This window comes from Aplosporella prunicola (genome assembly GCF_010093885.1).
Source record: "Aplosporella prunicola CBS 121167 unplaced genomic scaffold K452scaffold_16, whole genome shotgun sequence".
NCBI lineage: Eukaryota > Fungi > Ascomycota > Dothideomycetes > Botryosphaeriales > Aplosporellaceae > Aplosporella > Aplosporella prunicola.
The window spans coordinates 107,861-129,778 of NW_022983544.1; the positions used below are offsets into that span (position 1 = coordinate 107,861).

Below are 21,918 nucleotides of genomic sequence, written 5' to 3' on the forward strand. Positions count from 1 at the left end.
ACCCACCTATGTCTAGGCATGTGTTTCAGTTTCCGTCACTTCGGCTCTCAAGTCATTTCCTCCTCTCGCCTTCTTCCCGTCTTCCATCTTGCCGGTCTCTAGTTTCGTCGCCAAGTACTGTACCTACGTACCTGAGCTTGCAGCTATCGGTAGGTACATACGCACGTGCGCTGTGTCACTCGCTCGCTTGGCGTGTTGTCCTGTGGTGTGGTGTGCTGCGCGTCTTGTCAGGCGCGGTGGGCGTGTGCTTGTGCTTTACGGTACCGTCAGGTCAGGCGGGGCGCGATGAGGGTATTTATCGAAGAGGTAAGTATGCTGGGAGGACGTCGTGGTGCGAGCTAAGTCATTTTGGTTTCTTTTTGAGCTGTGAAGTGTCCGTTTGCTGCTGCTTTCTTTCTTTCTTTTGCAGTCAGAGCTAGAGGAAGAAAGAAAGAAAGAAAGAAAGAAAGAAAGAGTGTCTGCCTCGGCGAGAAAGCAAGCAAGCAAGAAAGAAAGATGTGCTGGTTCTCCCTCCCCGGCACGTCGAAGAAGAAGAAGAAGAAGAACAAGACCCATCACCACCACCCCCGCTCCGCCTCCACAACATCCAGCAGCAGAACCCCGCTCCTAGGCCCGCGCCCCGCGCCCCACGCCTCCTCCTCCTCCTCCTCCTCCTCCTCTCGCACCCGCCGCAACCGCACCAACCGCACCAACCGCACCAACCGCACCCGCGTCGCCGTCCCAGCCTCTGCCCGCGGCAGCCACAGCCAGAACCACAACCACAACAACGCCCTCCACGGTGCAGGCCGCAAGCGCGCGCCCCCGCCCCCGCATCCCGAGCGCCACGTCTGCGCCGCGTGTCCTTTCCCCCACCACTATAGCAACAGCCAGAGCTACAACCCCTACCCCAACCCCAACTCCAGCTCCAACTACGGCAACGCCTGCGCCTCCGCCTCCCCCCGCCAGCACAACGCGCCCAACTCGTCGCGCCGCCGCGCCGCCGCCCCCGCTCCAGCCCCTCAAGCGCCACCAACAACGACATTCGCAGCCCGCGCGGCCGCAACCACCGACGCTGCGCGCTGGGCGCAGTTACGGGCGGATGCGTTCGCGGCCGCCGACGTCGTTGCTAGGCCTGGTGCGCCTGCGCCGGGGAGGGGGAGGAGGGTCAGGTGGGCGGATGAGCGTGGTGGAGGAAGTTATGGGGGATTGGAGGCGTGGGGGTGGGGTTAGGCTGGGGTAGGGAGTAGAATAGAGGGAGGGTAGGGGATAGAGATGTGGTGGTTTGTGTGGATGTAGCGGATATACCCATCTACGCACACAGCGAGAGAGCACTGCGACCTCTACTGCTCAAACCCAGACGCAGTGAAAAGAAAACCCCTTCTTTACCAACCAAACACGACCCATAAACACCACGCCACACCACGCCACACTACAGACTCGACACCGGCGACAGCGGCACCTCCTCCCCCTCCCCACCATCCCCACCACCATCAGCATCACAACCCGCACGCCCTCCCCTCCCCCGCCGCCGCCGCTGCGACCGCCGCTCCCGCCCCACACCCATGCCCATGCCTAGCCCCAGTCCCAGTCCCAGCCCTAGCTCCAACCCCGACCCCGGTCCCGCAGCCGCTTGCGATAAAGGTGCAGGTGCAGAGTCAGCAGGCGCGCGCACGACGCCCCCGTCGACCTCGTACTGCCCGGCCAGCGGCTGGGTGAGGCGCGCGCTGAGGATTGGGTGGGCGTCTGCGTGTGTGTCTGCGTCTGCGTTGTCGTCGTTGCTGTCGTTGCTGTCGTTGTGGTGGTGTGCGAGCGCTTGCGTGCTAGGGTAGTCGTGGTTGTGGTTGTGGAAGTAGTTGTGGGCGTCGCTCTCTGGGCTGCCGCCGAGCGGGCTCTCCGCGCCCGTGGCCATGGGCATGGACATGGGCATGGACATGTCCATACCTGTATCCAACACGACAGGGCACGCAGCGCTGTCCTTGGGCTCGAGCAGCTGGCTGTCTCCCTCCTCATCCACACACCCACTCACACGCACACGCCCACCCCCCCGCGCCTCGACATCCACATCCCCATCATCGCCACCCCTCCCCCTCCCCCTCCCCCGGCCTAGCAGCCCCTCCCCCGCCTCCCCCAGCACCACCAACCGCGGGTGCCTCACGTCCCTGACATCCAACAAGGCGAGGCGATCGCCCCTGCGCGTCACAGGCGGGCACTCGTCCCCGCGACACCAGGAGCCAGCGCCGAGCTCCTCGTGCGCGAGCCGCTGCAGCTGGAGCGTCTCGTTGGCGGCCCACTCGAGGCGGCGGTAGAGGCCCTGCGCGGGGCGGCCGGCGCAACGCTGCCGCGCTTGCAGCACGCGCAGCAGGGGCTCGATGCCGAGAGAGAGGGCGTTGATGAGGAGGCCGAGGGCTAGGGTTAGGCCGAGGCCGAGCGTGCTGAAGGACGTGTAGGAGGGGCTTTTGACTTTCTGGGAGGGGCGTTAGTGCGTGCGTGTTTTGTGTTTTGGGAGGAAGTTGGGAGAAGGAGGGAAGTACCTGGTTCGCGCAGCGCAGGTGCTCGGCTTCCGTGCTGGGCTTGACAATGTAGCGGAACATGTCCGGATCGGAGGGCCCGGTGGCAGCCTCGACAAGGATGCGCTGAAGCTTGGCCATGGTCGAGGCATGCCAGTGGAGGACCTCGCGCTGCCACTGGTCGCGGGGCAGCGGGCCCTGGATGCCCTGGACGAGCGTGTCGCGCGCCGTGAGGGCCGACACGCCCAGGTTGGACACCATGTCCGGGATCTGGATGCCCAGCGACGTGTACGTGTCGGCCCAGAAGGCAAACGCCGCCTTTTGCGCGCTGTTGTCCCAGAGCCGGCTGGAGGCGCTGATGCCCGCGCGCCAGCCGTCCAGCCCCGTGCACCCGTCTTTCTTCTTGTTCGGGTTGCAGAATTGGTGCTGCGTCGTGCAGGCCAGCACACCTGTGGCTTGGTCTTTGTGGAATGCTGGCATCGACCCTGACAGTAGGGTGGCCCCGTGAAGGCCGTCGCCAAAGGGTGTGTGTGCTGAGAACCAGTCGTCGTCGACTGGCTTGGCGAAGAAAACATTGTTGGCTGATAGGAAGAAAAGTGCTGTTTCGGCGTCTTTGCGTTCGAGTTCGGCAATAGGAGTAAAGGTTGAATCGTTAAGGCTGGCGGCAGCCAAGGCAACACTAAATCCAAGTCATGATTGGCTTTCTTTTGAACGGTTGGTTGGGTTGTTCTTACCCGAGTGTGTAGTCCGCGTTCATGTTGTAGTTGTCCTTTGAAGAAGCGGAATATACGTAGGTGAAATTCGCGTCGTCATAGGGTAGCCAGTGCCGCCTATCGCCATAGTAGTACTCGATTGTCGCGTCTTGTGTCCTGTTGTCCGAACCGTTGCGCTGCCTTGCATATCCCTCCGTTACCAATGGGGCACAATCCACCACTCTTCGGAACGCGAAGCGGTCTGCTGGTGCCGCGTTCATGCCCAGATCGTCATGCGAGTCGATCAGACCAGTATCAATGCGAAGGTTTGTGGAACTCTGTAGACAAATCTTCTCGTTTCCAGGAAAGGGACAACTCATGTTGCTGTATATTGTCGCCGGCAGCTCTTTCTTGACATAGGTGGAGCATTCTTGCGCCGTCCCGTTACCTTCGTAACACTGCTTTGCATAGGATGCTCCCGTTATGGTAAGCTCCGAGGTGTATCTTCGAAGATACGCAAAGTAGTCATAGATGTTGCTATCCAAAGTCGCATCTATGCGTCCGCAGTTGGGGCTCGAAATGAGAACTTCATTGCCAGTCGCAGTAGATATCTACCGCGCGTGAGCACTTCAACAGTCAAGAAACAAAGCATCCAAAGACTGACCCGTGAAGAAAAGATACTAGCAATGGAGAAGACAGCCATGATCAATGCCGTAAACCCAAGCAAAGGCAATACCCGCTTCCATGGATTCTGAGCGTGTTGTCGCCAGGAACCTAACAACTGAGTAAAGTAAATCACTCCAGTAGTGGTTGTAGCGGCATTCCGCAGAACAGCCTGCATCTGGTGGTACAGCCCATCCTGCGGTCCGGATCTGTTGGAAAGCGCAAAATGCGCAACGAAGCAGAAGAGTCTCCAAAAGCTGGCCCCGGTGGTTGTAACAAAAAGCGCAAGGAAAGCTATGAGCAGGCCGCCGTCCCGCTTGGTCAGCGTGATTGTAGCACCTTGGACAGATCCGTGCGACCAGTTAGTCCAGGCTCCCAGGTAGACCCCGCCGTTTGCTATTGTATCCGTCACGGAGGTACTCATGTTGTAATGGTGGATGCTTGCAGGCTGCCTCTCCAGGACTTGGGCGTCTTTGATTTAAGTGACTTGAATCCTTCCCGCATTTCATCAGCCGGGAACCGTTTCCAACGGGAGGAAGCGTTTTGGGTTGCACCTCTCCAGACTGTGCTCAGCCTCCTAGACGCAGCTGAGCTGCGGTGCTGATCCTGTATCCCACGTTCCATGGGAAGCAGAGAATCACTGTGGAATCATTTGACGAGCTCCTAAAGGCTAGACACTTGTGGATCTACATCCGTGACAAACCGGGGAAAGCCACTGACGGGACTATTTTTAAGAAAAACGATGAGGCTGTTTACATACCTGTTGCCTGCCCCAGTTTGGTGGCGGGTCACACATCGGGCCGTCGCTACTACAGGGTGCAAGGTGGGAGGAGGCTGCTGTGCAGTAAAAGATGTCGTTGCCGGAAACCCCGTCGTTCTTCACGGCTCCGGAGGCAAGGAATTACGACTCAGCAATCAGTCACTGGAAGCCGAACTTCGCTCCGATGCGTATACCCTGCAAATTGCCGGAGTGCTCTGCAGATCCTCGCCGAAACCCCACCATCCACCGGCTGCAGAGTTATCCACCCGTGCTATCAATAGGAAGGCTGGCATGCATCTGTCAATCACTCGGGTAGTGCGATTCCAGGGTCCACCACTGTCCCACAACGGTATGGAGTAGCACCCGCTCTGTGACAAAGCTTATTAAACTAGCTTGTCAGCTTAATGCTCCTGCAAAGACGGAGAGTATTTCAAAGGCCGAAACCTTTGGCAGACCAATCACGATTTGGAAAGAATGTCTGGTCTGTTAGAATGCCGATTCATCACGGGATATCAGGCTTATTTTTACTCGCATGCAGCCTGCAGTTGACCGTTTTGGAATTAGATTGCCCTGTTGCATCGGCACGCGCTGCCTCGTTGTGTGGCCGTCAGCCTTCGGTTCCTCCCACCCGGGTCCTGCAAGGGCTCCTTGTCTGCCCACATCGAGCCACGATCGGCGTTGGCTGGGACTTTGCGACTGGACAAAACTTGAAACGGTCGCCCTAAATGCATAGCTGACGCAATAAACTCACAAGGTCCAGGTCCTTTGTTGGGGGCGTAAAGGAAGTCGTGGGATTGGATGTCGTTACAATTTGCGTGTGGGAACACCATATCTTTCTGCGTCCTGGATGACATCCGATGGTAATATTTGCTTTTGTGCTAGTTGCGTGCTCAAGTGCGGGGCAGTGTGGATTTTGCGGAGAAGAAGGCTATGGGACGAATGTTGTGTCGTTCTTGCGTCGAGATGTGAAGCATAGGATAACTTTGGTAGCTAGGGCATATTCTTCAGGCACAGATAGGCCCCAATGGCTTTCGTGGCTGCGGCCCAAAAGCCCGTTAGGGAAAGAAATACAAAGGCGGCGGAGATGGTGCATCGAAGGAGGCTGTGCAACAGGCAACCCTGGTTTGCGGCTGACGGATCCGGGAAAAACGGGTGTTCCCTTGCTCAGGATCGAATATTCCATATTGTGTGCTTCGCTATTTTTGTGTGAGGTATTATCTGGTCCGTATCTGTCAGTGCATCACCCTACCTTACCCGAATTCCGGGAGTACTATGCGAGACCGCAAGGTCTGCACCGAGCCGCACCGTTGTTCCTTCAAACCCGACCTTCAATTGTTCTATCACGTAAAATCGGATAAAGTCGGAATATCCGAGTCAACTGAGTCGAGAGAAATTCCTGGTAGCCCGTCGCTGCCTAAACCTGCAATCAGTATTTCACAATCGGCCAAGCTCTGGCAACTCTGGATCGTGATCCTTCTGGATTAAACCGAAACACTGTCAGATCCATGATGCCTCTCCCCTGTAGCAATTTTACTGACGTCGGTGGGCATGAATATGATCGCACACCTTCTTGGCTTCTGCCTGCTGACGCTTCTTTCGGTATCTGCCGGTGCCGGTGTCGCTTCGTTTTGGTCGCTGGGGGTGAGGCCAGAAACTGACCAAAAAGCCTGCCAAAACTGTATAGCAGCCATTCGGCTTTGCACCAGGGGTCGATACGTCCACCACAGACCCACAGAAACACTCAAAAAGCCCGAGCAAACAGTAGTGAAGATTAGGAATATCCTTGATCAAGACGTGACGCCTTGCGTGCTCGAGTAGGTTTCCAATGCAGTGTCTCTTAGTAAAATGTTAAGGACGGGATCAATCCTTCGGTGTTGTAATACTCGAATTCTGCGTTTCAACCATCTCTTATGACCAATGTCTTCTTGTCTGCTCAATTTTCTTCAATTTTAGCTTTCTTAATCTTTCCTTTACTGTTCATCTCGTGTCGATCCTGAGTAGCAGAAAGTAAGCCACTCTGGCATGTCAATCATTTTTGTACCGGCCTGTCCAACGACGTGACTAGGCCCACGTTCTCATCCCGCAGTATCGGGGAAGTACCGATGAGTGAGAGAAGTCAGGCGTTGTGTACAGTTGATGCAGCTCAGCAAACCATGCGCATAGTTTAGGGATGAAGAAAAACCCCAGTGAACCAGCATAACAACCGAGCAGACGAGTGAGCAGTTCTTGGTGGAGAAACCGGGAAACACACGGGATGGAGGTTGGCCTCCAATCGGCTTTTCGTTTCGCCGAGGTCGAGCAAACCTCAAAAGTTGCCCGTCCAGCATCATCATCGAGTCTCTCGGCCCAGCTCCCAAAACCCATCACCCGCACGCCCACCGCCCTCCACCACCAACCCGCGCAACCAACGCACCTCGCCCGCGCTCCTCCGCATCCTTCAGCTAGCAACCCCACACACCCGCCCGCCACAATGGTCAAGCTCGAAGAAGGTCCGTCCGTCCTACTGCCTCTGCGCTCTTCTCTTCCTCTTTCCGCATTGCCCGCATTAACGCGCAGGCAATGCCCTTATACATTTTTGCCTGCCCTCCATTGCGATGAGCAGCGTCCTGTTTCCCTCGAAAACCCCGCAAGCTAACCACCACGCCGCCACGCAGTTCCCGACGAGGACCTCTACGCGCCGCAAACCGGCCCGGAGGAGGACTGGGACACGTCGTCGGAGACGAGCGACGTGTCCGAGGCCAGCGACGTGTCGTCGGTCGCGCCGGACGAGACGCTGTACGAGCGCCTGACGGCGCTGCAGGACATGGTGCCGCCGGCGCAGCGGCGCTTCATGGCGTCGGCCGCCAACAGCGTCACCAGCTGGGTGCAGTCGGGCTACCGCATCAGCACCAAGTGCCTCTGGGTCGTGAGCACGAGCGCGCTGCTGCTCGGCGTGCCGTTTGCGCTGGCGTACAATGAGGAGCAGCAGGTGCTGGAGATGGAGCGCGAGATGAAGATGCAGCAGAGCGCTAATGAGGTGAGTGCTTTTTATCTTCCCGTTCTCCGTGTGTCTATGGCACAACGAAAGCCTGACGCGGCAACGCTATCTGCGCTCCCACTCCCCAACTCACCAGCAACCAAAGCTAACATCCTACTCCCACAGCTCGTCGCCCCCGGCAGCCAGACCGCGCAGCCCGAGACCCGCCCCGCGCTCTAAACGGCCCGCAGTCCTAGGCACCATGCTCTGGCCGGCCCGTCACGCAGACAGTCGGCCAGGGCAAAGAGACAGCCCAGCCTCCAAGCATGACCAGCAAACCAAAAAAGGACAGAGAAGCAGAACAGGAAGCAGGCTCAGCTTCTCGTCATCATCAGCGAGCGGCGGCGGCAGCAGCAGCAGTAGTAGTAGTAGTAGTAGTAGGAGCAGTAGTGTACGATCCAGCGACGTGCCGCCAACAACCACGGCGTAGCAACAAAAGACGACTGCTCGTGGCCGTGGACGGAGGTTTCTTTTTTCTTCTTCTTCTTCTTCTTCTTCGTCTTCTCTTATTGTTCCACGTTGCGCTAGAGCGACGACCAGACGGTTCGAGGGGCATGTAGTATGTTATGTACGTTTTTTTTTTTGGACAGATGAAAGGATGGATGGATGGATTGACGGATGTCTTGTACAACTACTTACTCTCTACCTACCTACCTACCCCATTTTCTCTACTCAAAAAATTTCATCAATGCAAGATTAAAAAAGAAACCTCTGTTATGTATCTTTCCATCCTTCGTGCCCACAAACCAATCAATGCAATTCTTCCGTCTTCAATGCCTAGGCAGGCAAGGCTTGTACTCCAGCCCATCCGCCCGCACCCGGCCACGATTGAGCTTTCAGCCCGCACTTCCAGACCTAAACCCAGCCATTACGTCATCGCAAAAAACACCAACGGCAGGAAAAGCACGGAGCACCACCACCACCACCACCACCACCACCACCACCAAGGCCAAAGCCAAACCCAAATTTTCGAATCCTTTTTTCAATTTTAACAAAGGCCTTCTCTCGCTCGCATGGCATGGCGCGCGCGCTAGCTAAACTTGCCTACCCTGCCTACTCCTACTTTACTACATGTACAAAGCCCCGTATCCACAAGCCCGCGCCCCTCCAGTATCGCATCGCATCGCATCGCATTGCATTGCATTGCACTGCGCCGTTCCAACGCGCTGCGTTCTCCTCCTTTGCGCGCGCTCTACATAACTCCCCTTCCTCCATTGGTTAGGCCAGCTTGAAGGCGTGTCAGTGTCAGTCACTTTGACAGCGACTTTGACAGTGACAAGACGGGCCCTGAGCCAGAGCCCGAACCTCTCAACTAACCTCCACCATGCTTTTCTCCTTGCTAGCAGCAGCAGCGACGGCGGCAGCGCCGGCGGCGACAAGAACAAAAAAACACCCCACTCCCACCCCGTATTTCCCATGGCACAGCATACTTTTCTTTTCCCTCCATTACCAGGGCGACATTTTTAGCGAGACAGACAGACAGACTCTTTCGAGGACGAGACGACGATAGAGGCGGAAAAACAAGGAAAACCAAGATGCCAAAAACAAAAAAGTGGGGAGGAGAGCGTGACGAAACAATAAGGGAAAAAAACGGAAAAATGAAAAAAAAAAAAACCTGGGGAGATACTTCTCATCACGCGTCTATCGAGAGCTCCTCTGTGGTGTGTGCGTGTGTGAACAACTACGACCCCATAGATATCCGCGCAACAACAACGACGACCCGTAAAAACCCCGCCGGAATCAAGAAGAAGAGCACCCAGTGGACAAAAAATAGCGCGCGCCCGATGCAGGTAGCATTGGTAATACAACCCGTTGCGAAGAGAATGGTATGATGGTGTACATTTAAGCCTTTTTTAGCTGGAGAGGAGAGACATTCGTTTAGAAGGGAGGAGGAGTGGACGCGAGGGCCGAGGCCGCGGTCTCCTGCTGCATCATGGCCTCCTCGTCGGCGGACTCAATGGAGACGGCAAGACCAAGCTTGGCTTGTTGCTGTGGGTTGGTTAGCATCAAGTCAATGGTGTAGAACGGTGAGGTAACTTGCCTTGGCGTGGTCAATCTCACCAGAGAAAGTGAGCTGCACCGGCGGCGCAACGCGCTTCTCCAGCAGACAGCCGAGCTTGCCCTTGCTGTCGACCTGGGCGCGGAACGTGCTGGCGCGGAAGTCGTACTTGGCGCCGAGGGTGGCGACGCCCTCCTTGCTGGGGCCGCCCATGAGAGCGGCCATGCCCGGCGCAAACTCCAGCTTGACGTCGACGCCCGCCTCCACCTTCTCGGTCAACCGCCGCCAGTAAGAGGCCTGGACGCTGCCCTGCGCCATCAGCTGCGCGCTCGCAATCCAGTCCGTGCTCTTGTACCGCGCCGCGTAGCTCATGAGGAAGTCTGGGCCGTGCGTCATGGCCGCGCGCTGCCACACACCCTCCACACCCAGCGCCAGCTTGGGCGTCACCGACTGCAGGTAGCTGCCGATGAAGATGCCGGTCAGGCCGCCGTCGAGCAATGAGGGGTTCATCGTCTTGATCGAGGCGCTGAAGTCGTTGCCCGTGTAGTCGTTCTCGATCTGCAGCATGCTCTGCGGCGCGCCGGGCGCGACCTGCACGCTCGTCTTGGTAACCAAGCCAGGCGTCCAGCGGTAGTTGAAGCGGCCAGAGAGCGACATGTCATTGTCGAGGTTGGCTTGCATGAAGACCTGGAGGAGCCGAGTCAGCTTGAAAGTTGCGGCGCCGGAGGCACCGGGCTTCAACGCACCTTTGGCGAGCCGTACAGGGCGGCGTATGCGTAGGGCGGCAGGCCTTGCGAGCCCATGGACATCGAGTGCGAGACCTGGAACAGCGGGGCGACGCTGAAGGCCTTGGTCATGTCGGCGCGCAGGCCCGAGAAGCTGAGGTTGTTGAGGAAGACATCGCGCTGGACTTCCTTGGAGATGTTGTCGATGGTGCCGGGGTTGGACAGGCCCAATGCCTCGCGCTTCTCCGAGTATGCCGTGTAGATGCTCTCGAGCTTGCCAAAGACAGAGTTGTTGGTGAGGACGTCAAGTGCCTTGTTGTCGGCCTTGTGTATCGAGTCGAGGGCGGACATTGTGGAGGTTTGGGAGAAGCTACCCTCGGGCACGCGAAAAAGGAAGGCTAGATGGGCGGCGGATTGGGCGATGGAATGGAGGGGGAGAGGGAATGGGCGGGCGGCGTTGAGGGAAAGGCGTCGGGAAGGACGATGATGATGATGAGGTCGTCGGCACTGGAGCTTTTTTCCCAGATGCGCGCTCTGTCCAATCGGGACTCGCTCGGGTCACGTGGGGGGTCGTCACCGGGCGGGCAGAGCGGCGCCTTTCTTATCAGGCATCACGATAGCTCCGTGGCTCCAGAGTCTCAGACCACGAGCGCGCAGTTTAAAACCAGCCAGCCAGCTTGACCTCTCTCTCACGCACATCTTCACCCCCTCGTCGCATTAGTTGCCCGCATCCTGGTTGCCTGTCCGCATCCGACCCTGCTGCCCGGCTGTTTGCTTGGCTTTCCTTCCCACCGGAGCGTCATCCCCGCTGCGCCACTCCACGCTGGACATTTCTTCTTGCCCATCTTGATCGTTTATTCCATTGTTTCGAGTCATCTTTCGCTGCGACCTTTTTTTCACGATGGACACTTTACTGTACGTGCGCTCTCGTGATCCCGCACCACTTCCTGCGCCTCTTGCCACGTGATTTCCGCGCTGACAACCGCCGCCCTGGCGAGGGCATGCGATTTTTTGCGCGCCATGTGTGCTGATTGAACAGACAGGACGGCCGAGGTGGCGGCAAACTCCCCCAGGTATCGCCGGAGGTCGAGTACCTTCATCGATGCCATCCATGACTTGCCCGAAAAGGAAGAGATGGCTCCGGCCCAGCTGTACAGCACCGAGTCAGGCCGTCTCTTCCACTCGGGTCGCATCGTCATTGTCACCGTGGGCCTGCCGGCCAGGGGCAAGACGCACATTTCTGTTGCCGTAGCACGTTACTTGAGATGGCTCGGTGTCAAGACCCATGTATTCCACCTGGGTGACTACCGGAGAGCCACGCTGGGCGCTGGGGGGGATGTCCCGCACGATTACTTCTTCCTAAACGCATCGCCCAGCTCAGTTCTTCTGCGCAACAAGATCCTGAAAAAGTGCCGCGAGGACATCTACCACTTTCTGGAGCACGAGAACGGCCAAGTGGCCATCTATGACGCCGTCAACGCCATTGCGACCGGACGGACAGCGCTGGCGCGAGAGTTTGCAAAGCGCAACATCCAGACGCTCTTTATTGAGTCTCACTGTACAGACGAGAAAATCATTGAAGAAAATGTTCGAAGCGTGAAGATCTCGTCGCCAGACTACATTGGCTGGAGCGACGAGGACGCCATCAAAGACTACCTTGCCCGCATCCAAGCGCGGATACCGCACTTTGAGACGATGCACGAGACCGAACTTCACTGGATCAAGATGATCAACGCCGGCGAGCGTGTTATTGTCAACCGCTGCAACTTTGGCTACCTTTCACAGCGTATCGTTTTCTACCTGCTCAACCTACACATCAAATCGCGGCAGACGTACTTTGCGCGCGCCGGCACGACGCTCGAGCAGGACTCGTACAAAGCAGATGCTTCATTGTCGCCCGAAGGCGAAGACTATGCACAGAAGATGACGGAGGCGCTGCTAAATCACCGCGAGGCAGAACGTAAGGCTTTGGTCGGGCAGGGAGCGTCAGACGCGCAACTAAAGCCTCTTACCGTGTGGACATCGACTAGGCGACGGACCGTCGAGACGTCGGAACCATTGGCAGAACAGGGCTACCGCGTACGGCAGCGCAGCCAGATGAGCCAGCTGAACCCAGGAGTCTGTGAACGGATGTCCGAGAACAAGATCCGGATAGAGTATCCGGTGGAGGTGGCCAAGCATGAGGCCGACCCCTATCATCACCGTTACCCGCGGGCTGAGGTACGTGCTCCTAACAGAGACGTAAACCACGCACCATCTTAACAGTATAACAGTCATACCACGATCTCGCTGTGCGACTCGAGCCCATCATTCTCGAGCTCGAGCGCGAGCAAAACGACCTCCTCATCATTGCACATGAAAGCGTGCTGCGCGTCCTGTACGGCTACTTGATGGCCTGCAACGCAACCGACATCCCCAAACTCGACTTTCCCCGCGACGAAATCATCGAAGTGAGTAATCAGTAAAACCAACACACCGCTCAGACCCTTTGCTAACACTCTTAGATCATCCCCGCCTCATACAACAACGAAGCCAAGCGCATCCACATCACCGGCCTGCCGCAAAACATCGTCCCCGCCTCGCCCGAGGACATCTCGATCCCGGTCCCGACCACCGCCACTGGCGTCATGTCCCCCAGTGTAAACCTCGGCACGCCAGCACTGAACGTCAAGGACGCGGACGAAGGGGTGCCTGCGTCGATGGGGGGGCCGGCGGGCCATGAGCCGGCGGCGGCGCCCGCGCTGGAGTCACTAAATGCCGCCGCGGCGGCGGCCGAGGCGGCGCAGCGCCCGAACATGCCGCGCGGCAAGACGGAGCTGGGCCTCACGGTTACGAATGCGGGGATGCCGGTGGGGCGGACGCGGTCGGGGACGCTGACGCCGCAGGATGGGCGGATGACGCCGCAGCCTTTGAGCATTAAGCCTAGTCATGTGGATCCGAGCTCTTAGAGGTGGGTGGTGGTGGTGGTGAGGTGTGGGGGGTGGGGAGTCAGGAGGTGGATTTGTAGATGAGTGAGTGAGTGAGGGAGGGAGGGAGTGATGGATGCATGGATGGATCATGAGCGTACGGACACACTCCTACGGACTCCCAGACGGACTCGGACGCGCCAAGCTATTGCTACCCACCTACCTACCTCCCGTCGTGGGTCCGTATCGGTGCAGTGTGTGGTATGTATGGTTCGGGTTGTTGGATGGTTTGGTTTGACACGACACATTACTGAGGCTGGCATTGATGTTTTTTTCTATTCTTTATTCTTTCTTTTTTGGTCCGCATTGGATTGGATTGGTATGGCTTGAGGGGGAGGATGCAGACTAGGAAGTAGAGAGGTAGGAAGATAGGTAGGTACCTAGGTAGGGACGCGCACACGCACGCTTTTATGCTTATGATGTTCTTTGTTTTTATTTGTTTGGGCCTTGGTGCTTGTGTGTGTGTATGTGTATGTGTGTGCGGTGGGTTTGTGGTTGTGTCTCCGCGTTATGTTGGCAGTGGTTTCTCAGTGTTGAGACCTGACGGACTCGCTTTGCCCCTCCCCCTTCACTGCTCTCTGCACCCGCCTCGTTGTTGAACGATATTCCATTGGTTACGAGTGCACTAGTGAAATTTGTGGATTTATTGCCAATTGAATATGGCAGTGATCGGATCCCCAGGTAAAGATGTTGAAGATATTCCCAATTTCCTGCTTCTTCTTCCTATCTCGACTATCTCCAACCCAACTCTAGGTAGTCTCGCAGCAAGCGCCCCTCCCCCACACATCAGCACCAATCAACAACCACAACCGCACTCTACCAACGCCCCCGATCCATCCTCTACCAACCCAGTGCCACAGCCAGATCCACGCCTCCTACATATCACAAACCAAAAAGCGCCCAAACCCAAACCCCCTACTTCTCTTCCCTACCACACCCACGAACTAGCCTCAAGAGTCCGGATTCTAGCTCTAATAGTCTGGAGGCTGGGAGTAGCGCCAATATCACTAGTGGCCACCGAAGTCGGCAGCGTCAGCGTCGGCACCAGCGTCGTCGTCGTGGTTGTCTGCGTCGTGATCACGGACGCTGATGGCGTTGACGTCACGGTCGACGACAGCAGCGTGTTTGTCGTGGTTGTCGTCTCTGTGGCAACGACGTTGGTGGTCGTGGTCGTGCTGGCGGCTGTCGGAGATGAGGACGAGGTGTGTGGGCGCGTTGAGCGTGTGACGGTGGTGAAAGAACCGGTGCCGGTGCTAGAGCGGGAGCGCGAGCGGCTCGACGTGCTTGTGCTGCTGGTGGATGCAGAGAGTATGTCTGACGCTACGTCGTCGGTGACGGGCAGGAAGTAGGTCACCGGTGAGAAGTAGGTGACTGGTGTGAAGTGGTCGGAGAGAGTGGCGGGGCCGGTGGTGTGGGGGTGCGTGTCGGAGTGCGAGTGGGAGTGGCTTGTTGAATGAGTGTGTGTACGGCTTGAGGTGTGCGTATGAGTGTGAGTGTGGCTGGATGAGTGCGTGTGTGTATGGCTCGAGGAGCGTGTATGCGTGTGGCTCGAGGAGTGAGTATGAGTGTGGCTTGACGAGTGACTATGAGTGTGACTCGACGACGAGTGTGTATGGCTGTGGCTCGGGGAGTGCGTATGAGTGTGGCTTGTAGAGTGCGAGTGAGGATGGCTTGAGTGACTCGAGGTTTGCTGTCGAACGAAATCCGAACCAGACGTCCAAAACCAAACGGGAGAAGTAGGAACAGGAGCAGCAGGAGGCGCAAAACTGGTGCCATGGCCATTCCTCTTCTCCAGCATGTCAATGGTGGTGTAAACCGTGTAAACATCTCGAGCTTGGCTGGACTGACGCGCCGACACAGACCCTGCCCTCTCTGCAGAAGCGGCACTCAGGACCGACGAGGCATGCAACAGGAGTGACGTCGGGCGCGACACCACAACCCGATCACGCCGCGTCAGCTTCTGCAAAGGCTCTGCTGCCTGACTGGACTGGGACTTCATGAAAGATGTCGCCCACAACGACTGGTCTTCAGTCACACTCGGTGTCGGGTTTGCTTCCGCCAACAACTTTGCCGCCTCCGACGAACAATCGACTGCTAGCTTCTCCGGCCCGGCAGTGGCTGACCGTGGCGCCCCAGGGAAATGTTCCGCCGCGACCAGCTCAATCATTGCAATCATCAAGGACCTGTCATGGGTGCAGGCACGGCTCGTTTCACTGGATCCTGCAGGTTGCATCGAGGACGACATTGTGGCTGGATCCAGCTCCTTAGAAGCCTCGGTTGTTTGGATTGTCATTACAGATGACAGAAGCGTTGCCGTGGTGGTTGGCGTTGCTACCGCTGTCATTGAGGTCAATGGCACCGGTGGCAGTATTTCCGACCATGTTGAGGTGAAACTTCTCTGTGCGCACGCACCGAAGTGAGCGAAGTAGAGCGCCATTAAGACTGCTAATATAATGGGGAAGATGGCCATCGCGTTGAAGGAGAAGCGGATGGAAGGAAAAGGTAAAGGAACTCGAAACAAAGGGGTCCTGGACAGTACACTGACGGACGGACGACGAGGACAGATGATATATGCGGGACACTGCCTTCAATAAGACCTTGGGGTCGAGATCCACAGGATGAGAGTACACGGTAGAGCTTACCTACCCACATGGCTTTATGGGATGACCCGTCTTGGTGGTTGATGACCTCGACACTGTGCCAAAAAGGCAGAAAGCTGTAAACCATCAGGACCCTTTTGGAGATGCACTATGAGGACTCACTATCGCCACGATCCAGCCACCAAAGCCCTCTCGTTTTGTCGAACGAAAGAACCTACACATCTGAGGCACTCTGCCATCTATTGCAGCGTCGCGACCCGGCACCCACAAACCTCAACACTTGCCTAACGTCCACTGTGCGTACCCAAACTTCCAAAAACATAAAACAACAGTGTTTCCCGACCCAACAGTCAGCAAGCTCCCGCTTCAGCCACCCACCATGTACCTTTTCGCTACTCCGGCTTGGACAGGACTTGGGCGACAGACGTGGAAAGAGCAAGAGTGCCTGTTTGTGGTGATTGGCCCTCGGCCTGGATCATGGAAGAAAGATACCCGTGTGCGTTGAACCTGACTGTTTGGTGCTCTGCTCCGAAAATGGAGGGTGTAGAGCAAACAGGATTGTGCATAAGAGCAGGCGTCGATGCTGGAGGGAGAGCAAGAAACGCGCATGGCATGCGCGATCCGGACAAATGGAGGAGGCAGCTCTCTGTCTTCGATGCAGCTGCAGCCCCAACGTCGCCGCCTCGCATGGCAAGTCCAACTCCCATGCTCGCAGCTTCCACTCAGAAAGACCGTATATATATCTCAGAGCAGCCCTGGCCGCTCTTCTTCCATCTCATCAACCATTCATCCATCAGCAATTTCATCAAGCTCAAGCGCTGCCCAATTACCACCATCATTGTCTTTACACTGCAATTACTAGCAATCCGACTACCACAACATCTCCCACTGTCATTAGCCGCAGCGCTAGCTCTTTTGTCATCGGACGACGTCGACACCTGCATCGAGCTAGTCGTCACACCCAGTGCTTTCGTTACTGAAACCACAAGCAACAAACTACACGAGGAAGGAAGAAAAGATGAAGGGAATCAAGCGTGCAACAGGGAATAAGCTCAAAAGGCTTGGAAATAGGTGGGCACCAGATCGGACGGTTCCTCCAAACACCAACCAGGACGAAGACAACAACAAGACACCCAGAACAAATGTAACCGAGGAAGACAACAGAAGGCCTAGAACACCGCGAACCCCTGAGGCTCGGGGATCCACTGGAAATACGCCCCGCCAGTCCGTCGGACGGCCACCCATCGTGTTGCCAGTCCTCATGGTCGACGTAGACACAGGCGCTGTCACATATGCCCCCATAGGAACCCAGCCACCACCGCCCCCTCCGGGACAACAGTTCATTCAGGCACCACCGCCCGGTCAACAGCAACCCGGTCACCAACAGCCCGTTCAGCAGGGACAAAATACAGGACAGATTGCTCAGGAAGCCGTAGCCGGAACACAACAAACTCCTGGAAACCAACCTCGGCCTGAAGACGAATACCCTCCTGAAGAAAACCATCCTCCTAAAAACCAAGACCCTCGTAGAGACCCTCCTGGTGGTGGAGCCTCTGGCGGGACTTCATCTGGTGGCGGCACTTCTTCTGGCTGGGGAGGCACTTCTGGCGGTGGTGCCACTTATGGTGGTGGAGCCACTGGTGGCAGTAGAGCGCCTACTCAAGGCGGAAGTGGTCGTACCGGCGCAGCATACGAGGCAGAAACCACAGCCCCCATCACCGAGGCGACCAACCAGTCTTCTTCGATAGGGCAGAAAGGGAACAAGCCCATGCAGAAGAAGGCCCAACGCGAAGCTCGGAGGGACCGCAGAGCCGCTGCCTCCAATACTGGTGAAGGGCCTTCCATCGGCTCCACAACCAATTCACCCAGAAGACCTCGACAGAACTCTGCACCCACCGACGACAAGACTGGTGCCGGCTCTGCCACAGGCACCAATGTCTTCCAGCCTCCTCGCGGTATAAAGCTGGCGAAAACTCAGCAAGTGACGGACTCAAGACCCTCGCCTCCGCACACATATGTAAGTTTTCCTCCGTTTGAGGACGCGGTTCATGAGAAAGAGGACTCGACGAGGGCTGACCGTGGTGGTCCGGTGTCTAAGAACCCGCATGGGGTCCTGAGGCTAGACCAAGGAGGACCATATCCACCGCCGCCGCCGTTCAAGGCAACGCTAGCCACGAACGAGGAAATTCGCATGTATGCGAGCAACGTCATCATCATGGATGCAGAGAACGGCGCGGTGGAGGCTGCCCTTGAAGCCGCTGCCGAATCAGGCGTAACCATTCCGCCTTCTCAATTGGCTTCGGAGACGACGCCCTTGCCCCCGCCCGAACCCCCTCCCACGTACGCTGCTGCGCGCGCCGAGGCAGAAGACAATGTCGACTTTGCGGTCGCGGGCTTTGAGAACATTGACCTTGCCACGTTCGAACGCCGCGAGACCGAGGCAGCAGCTCAGGCCGAAGCAGCTCAGGCCGAGGCAGCCCGGACAGAGACCGCACAGACCGAAGCAGAAGCAGATCCGACGCCAGGACCGCCTCCTGCAGAGCTCGTGGCACTGACGGAGCTTGCAGCTGGTATGGGACCGGCAGCAAGATCAGCGGCGGCACAGATACTCGCGCACCAAGGGCCTTCTGTGTCTGTTGTCGGAGGCACGACGGAGACGGGGTATGCGTACAACCGTTCCTTGGAGGAGATTTCGGAGGCAGCGGAGGATGCTGATGACGAGGCAACGCTTGTGGAAGGGAGGACTGCGAGCAGGTGTTGATGGCGAAAGACTATTTGGGTCTGGGTTGTGTCTGGGGACTGGAAGACGGGTTTACTAGGTGTTTAGGATGGGTGTATGAAGGATGGCAGGAGCAGGGATGGGATGCCTGCAGCCTGAGCGCGTGGGTTGAAGTATACGTATAGGTGTTCTTGCGTTAGTCTTAATGTTGGTGTTGGCAATTCATACAACTCGTTGAGTTGTTGACATGATACGTACTGGACAATTCATGTCTCTTGACTGCTACAGCCAGCCATCGATGCTTTCGTGCTCTTGTTCCCACTCACACGCCCTACGTATACCGCGCAAGTGCCAGCGTCAATGCAGCAGCGCTACGTATCTAGGCCAGGCTAGTCTGGTGCTTGTGCTGTTGCGGAATAGTGCGGTACCGCTTGAGCGAGACGGAAGAAAGAAATGACGCGTCTATTGCCGTATAGGTGTGGGCGTATATTTGATATCCTACCTATTGAAATTGAAATTGATATTGATATTGATATTGATAGCACTATCGATAGGCAATAATATCAATAGGTAGCAATAAGTAGCAATAGCAATATCGATAGCAATAGGTACCAATAGCAATAGCAATATCGGTAGTGAACGACGGGATGGTGGAAGTCAGGAAGTCAGGGAGTCTACGCCACACACCATGAGAGGACTACACCTAGGCACCCTGAACTACCTAGCAGTGGAAACCTTGGGGGGACCAATCAATGTAGTTGTATTATTGTTTTGTATTGGTATTGGGGTATTGGTATTGGCGTTAGTGCGTACCGTACATACCTACTTAGCTTAGGTAGGTAGGTAGGTGGGCGCTTTATTGATCGATATCGATATCGACGTCGGATGGATGGATAGATGGACGGATGCCGGTACTCGGTTGTCTGTTGGTTTGGGTATTGGTTTTGGGTATTGGTACTGGTATTGCTGGTACGTACGTCCGTACGTAAGAGGTGAGGGGAGCGTGGGTGTATTTATATCTGCTGTGTGTGTGTGTGTGTGTGTGTGTGCTTGTTTTGAGCGTTGAAGGTTTGAAGTGCCACTTTGACGGATAACTGACGGACGGACGACGGGACGGACAGACGGCGATTGGTTGACGATTTGACATAGCTTAAGGCAGACAGAGAGACAGAGACAGGCAGATAGAGAGAGAGAGAGAGAGAGCAATGGCGGATGCGGACGCGGATGGGATTGATGGGGGCGTGCTGCCGACTGTGGAGGTGGAGGTGGGGACGGAGACTGAGACAGAGAGGGAGAGGGAGAGTGCTGGTGCTGTTGTTGGGGAAGAGAGAGAGCATGAGGAAGAGGGAGAAGCGCCATCTTCGGGCTCTGGAGATGGAGAAGACGAAAAAGAAGAAGCAGCAGCAGCATCAGCACCAGCTCCTCAGCCTCATCCGCAGCCACACTCACGCCCACACCGGCGCCCGCGCTCTGCGTCTTTTCCATCCCTTGGGGGCGGCGGCGGCGGCAGCAGCAGCAACGAGGACGACAGCAACAACCACGCACGCACTCCCTCCCCTTCCCACTCCCGCTCCCGCTCCCGCTCCCCCTCTCCCTCTCCCTCTACATCCCAACCCCCCACGCACACGCCCGCTTTTGGCGGCTGGGCGCACTACAAGCTGCCGCTGACGTCGTACCCGCCGAACCTCGACGCGTACGCCTTCACGCGGTGGCGGCACAAGACGTTCCTCGCGGACACTGCAGCAGCGTACCACGCGCACGGCATCACCAAGACGGCGCACGGCATCTACGCCGACTTTGTGCGGCTGCGCGACCGGATGCTGCGGGCGTACGCGATCGTGCTGGGGCGGCCGGTCGAGGCGTTACGCGTCGAGGACGAGCTGCAGCTGCTGTGGCCCGGGGATTATTTCACGCTGCTGGGGTTGAGCGAGGACAGGCTGCTCGAGGAGTGTCGGCGCGACGTGAGGGTTAAGGGCGGGTGCATTGAGCTGGAGGTCGGGGAGCTGTGCGATGAGTTTGGTGGGTTTTTTTCTGATCGGTTGTGTGTGATGAGGTGTGGTGGGTCGAGGCTAACTCTCTGGATGCAGGCATCGAGGAACAGCACGGGAGGAGCGTGCTAGCCCGCCTGCAAATCCCGCATCTCAAGGCGCGGTACGAGATGCTTGCGCGGGAAGGGCGACTGCGCCAGCAGCTCGAAGCCGAGACGGCGCGGGCGGGCAGCGCGGTGCCCATCGTCGACCGCAGCCACATCAACAGCGACGAGGTCGACAAGGACGTCGCGGCCGCGGCGGCACATCTGGGCACGCTGCCGCCGGGCCTGGCGCACAGCACGGGGAGCTTCCGGCCGGCGACGGGCACGGCGCCTGACGGCGTCGTCGCCGCCAGACAGCGCGCCACCTTGCTCGACCCGGACCATCCCGACACGCGCAAGGCCAAGGCCAGCCTCGCCCACCATCGCCAGATGCTGCTGTGTCGGTACGGCGGCGGCCAGGACCCCGCCACCAGCCCGCTGCGGCACGTCGCTAGGGCGCATGCTGAGAACATGGACGTGTATAGCAAGAGCGAAGCCGCGCTCCAAGAACGCGCGCACAGAGTCCGGTGGGAGATGACCGTTTGGCGGCAGCAACAGCAGCAGCAGCAGCAGGTTACTCAGCCGATGTCTGGTGCTGTTGCCCCGCCACCAGGCCTGCGAATCAATCCACAAGCTGGGAGGGTGGTTCCGGAAGCAGTGGAAGACGACGCCCGTTCGCCCACCGACACCACGACCACCACCAGTACGCGGATCGAGACGACGAACCCATACCCCAGCACGCCAATGCTCAGCTCTTTCGACCCGTTCGGGGGGGAGGAGCATTACGGCAATCTGTTTGCTCGCCGGCCGGATCTGGCGGCCGACCTGCCCGACCTCAGGTTTTGGTCCATTGGCGGTGACGACAATGACAGGACGGTGATTTGGGACCCGTCGGCAGAGCAGATAGCGAGGCGATTTCCGCTGCCCAGAAGTGACAGCGATTCAGATAGCGACAAGACGGTAGTGAAAGCGGGGGCAGAGGTGGAGGCGGAGGCGGAGGCGGAGACGGAGACGGAGAAGTTGGAAAAACGTGACTCCGTGGCGGGACCCCAGACTCGCGCGACCGAGTCCGAAGCAGCAGCAGCAGTGAGTACAACACCAACACCTCCACCTCCACCTCCACCTCCACCTCCACCACTGCCTCCTCGCTCCATTGCCCGTCTCTACGCGCGCCGCAATACTCCTCCTCTTCCACCTCCACACGGCTTACCAACCCGCCGC

At 57.5% G+C, this 21,918-nt stretch overlaps 11 protein-coding genes across 11 annotated transcripts; 8 read left to right on the top strand and 3 right to left on the bottom strand.

Moving 5' to 3' along the window:
• The first annotated feature begins 94 nt into the window (after positions 1 to 94).
• Positions 95 to 1,451, top strand: K452DRAFT_288570 (uncharacterized protein). Its single transcript, XM_033540680.1, has one exon. The coding sequence runs from the start codon at positions 496 to 498 to the stop codon at positions 1,207 to 1,209; it is 714 nt and encodes a 237-aa protein (XP_033396195.1). The 5' UTR covers positions 95 to 495; the 3' UTR covers positions 1,210 to 1,451.
• Positions 1,409 to 4,265, bottom strand: K452DRAFT_309634 (uncharacterized protein; the record flags this gene model as incomplete). Its single annotated transcript, XM_033543263.1, has 4 exons — positions 1,409 to 2,443; positions 2,511 to 3,165; positions 3,221 to 3,789; positions 3,843 to 4,265. 4 exons carry the CDS (start codon positions 4,263 to 4,265, stop codon positions 1,409 to 1,411), a joined length of 2,682 nt encoding a protein of 893 aa, XP_033396196.1.
• A 1,633-nt stretch (positions 4,266 to 5,898) lies between these two features.
• Positions 5,899 to 6,713, top strand: K452DRAFT_288572 (uncharacterized protein). Its single transcript, XM_033540681.1, has one exon. It carries the CDS (start codon positions 6,156 to 6,158, stop codon positions 6,417 to 6,419), a length of 264 nt encoding a protein of 87 aa, XP_033396197.1. The 5' UTR covers positions 5,899 to 6,155; the 3' UTR covers positions 6,420 to 6,713.
• A 358-nt stretch (positions 6,714 to 7,071) lies between these two features.
• K452DRAFT_327364 (uncharacterized protein) lies at positions 7,072 to 7,797 on the top strand (the record flags this gene model as incomplete). Its single annotated transcript, XM_033544913.1, has 3 exons — positions 7,072 to 7,090; positions 7,256 to 7,617; positions 7,744 to 7,797. 3 exons carry the CDS (start codon positions 7,072 to 7,074, stop codon positions 7,795 to 7,797), a joined length of 435 nt encoding a protein of 144 aa, XP_033396198.1.
• A 193-nt stretch (positions 7,798 to 7,990) lies between these two features.
• K452DRAFT_47288 (uncharacterized protein) lies at positions 7,991 to 8,647 on the top strand. Its single transcript, XM_033546710.1, has one exon. The coding sequence runs from the start codon at positions 8,184 to 8,186 to the stop codon at positions 8,607 to 8,609; it is 426 nt and encodes a 141-aa protein (XP_033396199.1). The 5' UTR covers positions 7,991 to 8,183; the 3' UTR covers positions 8,610 to 8,647.
• K452DRAFT_47293 (uncharacterized protein) lies at positions 8,647 to 9,241 on the bottom strand. Its single transcript, XM_033546711.1, has one exon. The coding sequence runs from the start codon at positions 9,033 to 9,035 to the stop codon at positions 8,685 to 8,687; it is 351 nt and encodes a 116-aa protein (XP_033396200.1). The 5' UTR covers positions 9,036 to 9,241; the 3' UTR covers positions 8,647 to 8,684.
• Positions 9,242 to 9,251: 10 nt separating this feature from the next.
• On the bottom strand, positions 9,252 to 10,754 carry K452DRAFT_288576 (uncharacterized protein). Its single transcript, XM_033540682.1, has 3 exons — positions 10,363 to 10,754; positions 9,659 to 10,303; positions 9,252 to 9,606 (listed from the first exon to the last, which is right to left on the bottom strand). Exons 1-3 carry the CDS (start codon positions 10,690 to 10,692, stop codon positions 9,496 to 9,498), a joined length of 1,086 nt encoding a protein of 361 aa, XP_033396201.1. The 5' UTR covers positions 10,693 to 10,754; the 3' UTR covers positions 9,252 to 9,495.
• A 488-nt stretch (positions 10,755 to 11,242) lies between these two features.
• On the top strand, positions 11,243 to 13,289 carry K452DRAFT_327366 (uncharacterized protein; the record flags this gene model as incomplete). The annotated part of the gene is made up of 4 exons (XM_033544914.1): positions 11,243 to 11,256; positions 11,385 to 12,561; positions 12,615 to 12,791; positions 12,846 to 13,289. The coding sequence occupies 4 exons, from the start codon at positions 11,243 to 11,245 to the stop codon at positions 13,287 to 13,289; spliced, it is 1,812 nt and encodes a 603-aa protein (XP_033396202.1).
• Positions 13,290 to 13,966: 677 nt separating this feature from the next.
• On the top strand, positions 13,967 to 14,656 carry K452DRAFT_299244 (uncharacterized protein; the record flags this gene model as incomplete). Its single annotated transcript, XM_033542201.1, has 2 exons — positions 13,967 to 13,988; positions 14,319 to 14,656. 2 exons carry the CDS (start codon positions 13,967 to 13,969, stop codon positions 14,654 to 14,656), a joined length of 360 nt encoding a protein of 119 aa, XP_033396203.1.
• Positions 14,657 to 16,636: 1,980 nt separating this feature from the next.
• On the top strand, positions 16,637 to 18,961 carry K452DRAFT_319426 (uncharacterized protein). The gene has a single exon (XM_033544235.1). The coding sequence runs from the start codon at positions 16,926 to 16,928 to the stop codon at positions 18,666 to 18,668; it is 1,743 nt and encodes a 580-aa protein (XP_033396204.1). The 5' UTR covers positions 16,637 to 16,925; the 3' UTR covers positions 18,669 to 18,961.
• Positions 18,962 to 19,889: 928 nt separating this feature from the next.
• K452DRAFT_288580 (uncharacterized protein) lies at positions 19,890 to 20,309 on the top strand. Its single transcript, XM_033540683.1, has one exon. The coding sequence runs from the start codon at positions 20,001 to 20,003 to the stop codon at positions 20,292 to 20,294; it is 294 nt and encodes a 97-aa protein (XP_033396205.1). The 5' UTR covers positions 19,890 to 20,000; the 3' UTR covers positions 20,295 to 20,309.
• The last annotated feature ends 1,609 nt before the right edge of the window (positions 20,310 to 21,918 follow it).

What these genes read in the sequence shown, in the direction of transcription:
- K452DRAFT_288570 (XM_033540680.1), top strand. Translation starts at nt 496, where the DNA reads ATGTGCTGGTTCTCCCTCCCCGGCACGTCGAAGAAGAAGAAGAAGAAG.
- K452DRAFT_288572 (XM_033540681.1), top strand. Translation starts at nt 6,156, where the DNA reads ATGATCGCACACCTTCTTGGCTTCTGCCTGCTGACGCTTCTTTCGGTA.
- K452DRAFT_47288 (XM_033546710.1), top strand. Translation starts at nt 8,184, where the DNA reads ATGTACGTTTTTTTTTTTGGACAGATGAAAGGATGGATGGATGGATTG.
- K452DRAFT_47293 (XM_033546711.1), bottom strand. Translation starts at nt 9,035, where the DNA reads ATGGGAAATACGGGGTGGGAGTGGGGTGTTTTTTTGTTCTTGTCGCCG.
- K452DRAFT_288576 (XM_033540682.1), bottom strand. Translation starts at nt 10,692, where the DNA reads ATGTCCGCCCTCGACTCGATACACAAGGCCGACAACAAGGCACTTGAC. An exon ending in CCCTGTACGGCTCGCCAAAG is followed by an intron (nt 10,304 to 10,362) that starts GTGCGTTGAAGC and finishes CGGCTCCTCCAG; the next exon opens with GTCTTCATGCAAGCCAACCT. An exon ending in GTGAGATTGACCACGCCAAG is followed by an intron (nt 9,607 to 9,658) that starts GCAAGTTACCTC and finishes ACCAACCCACAG; the next exon opens with CAACAAGCCAAGCTTGGTCT.
- K452DRAFT_319426 (XM_033544235.1), top strand. Translation starts at nt 16,926, where the DNA reads ATGAAGGGAATCAAGCGTGCAACAGGGAATAAGCTCAAAAGGCTTGGA.
- K452DRAFT_288580 (XM_033540683.1), top strand. Translation starts at nt 20,001, where the DNA reads ATGGAGAAGACGAAAAAGAAGAAGCAGCAGCAGCATCAGCACCAGCTC.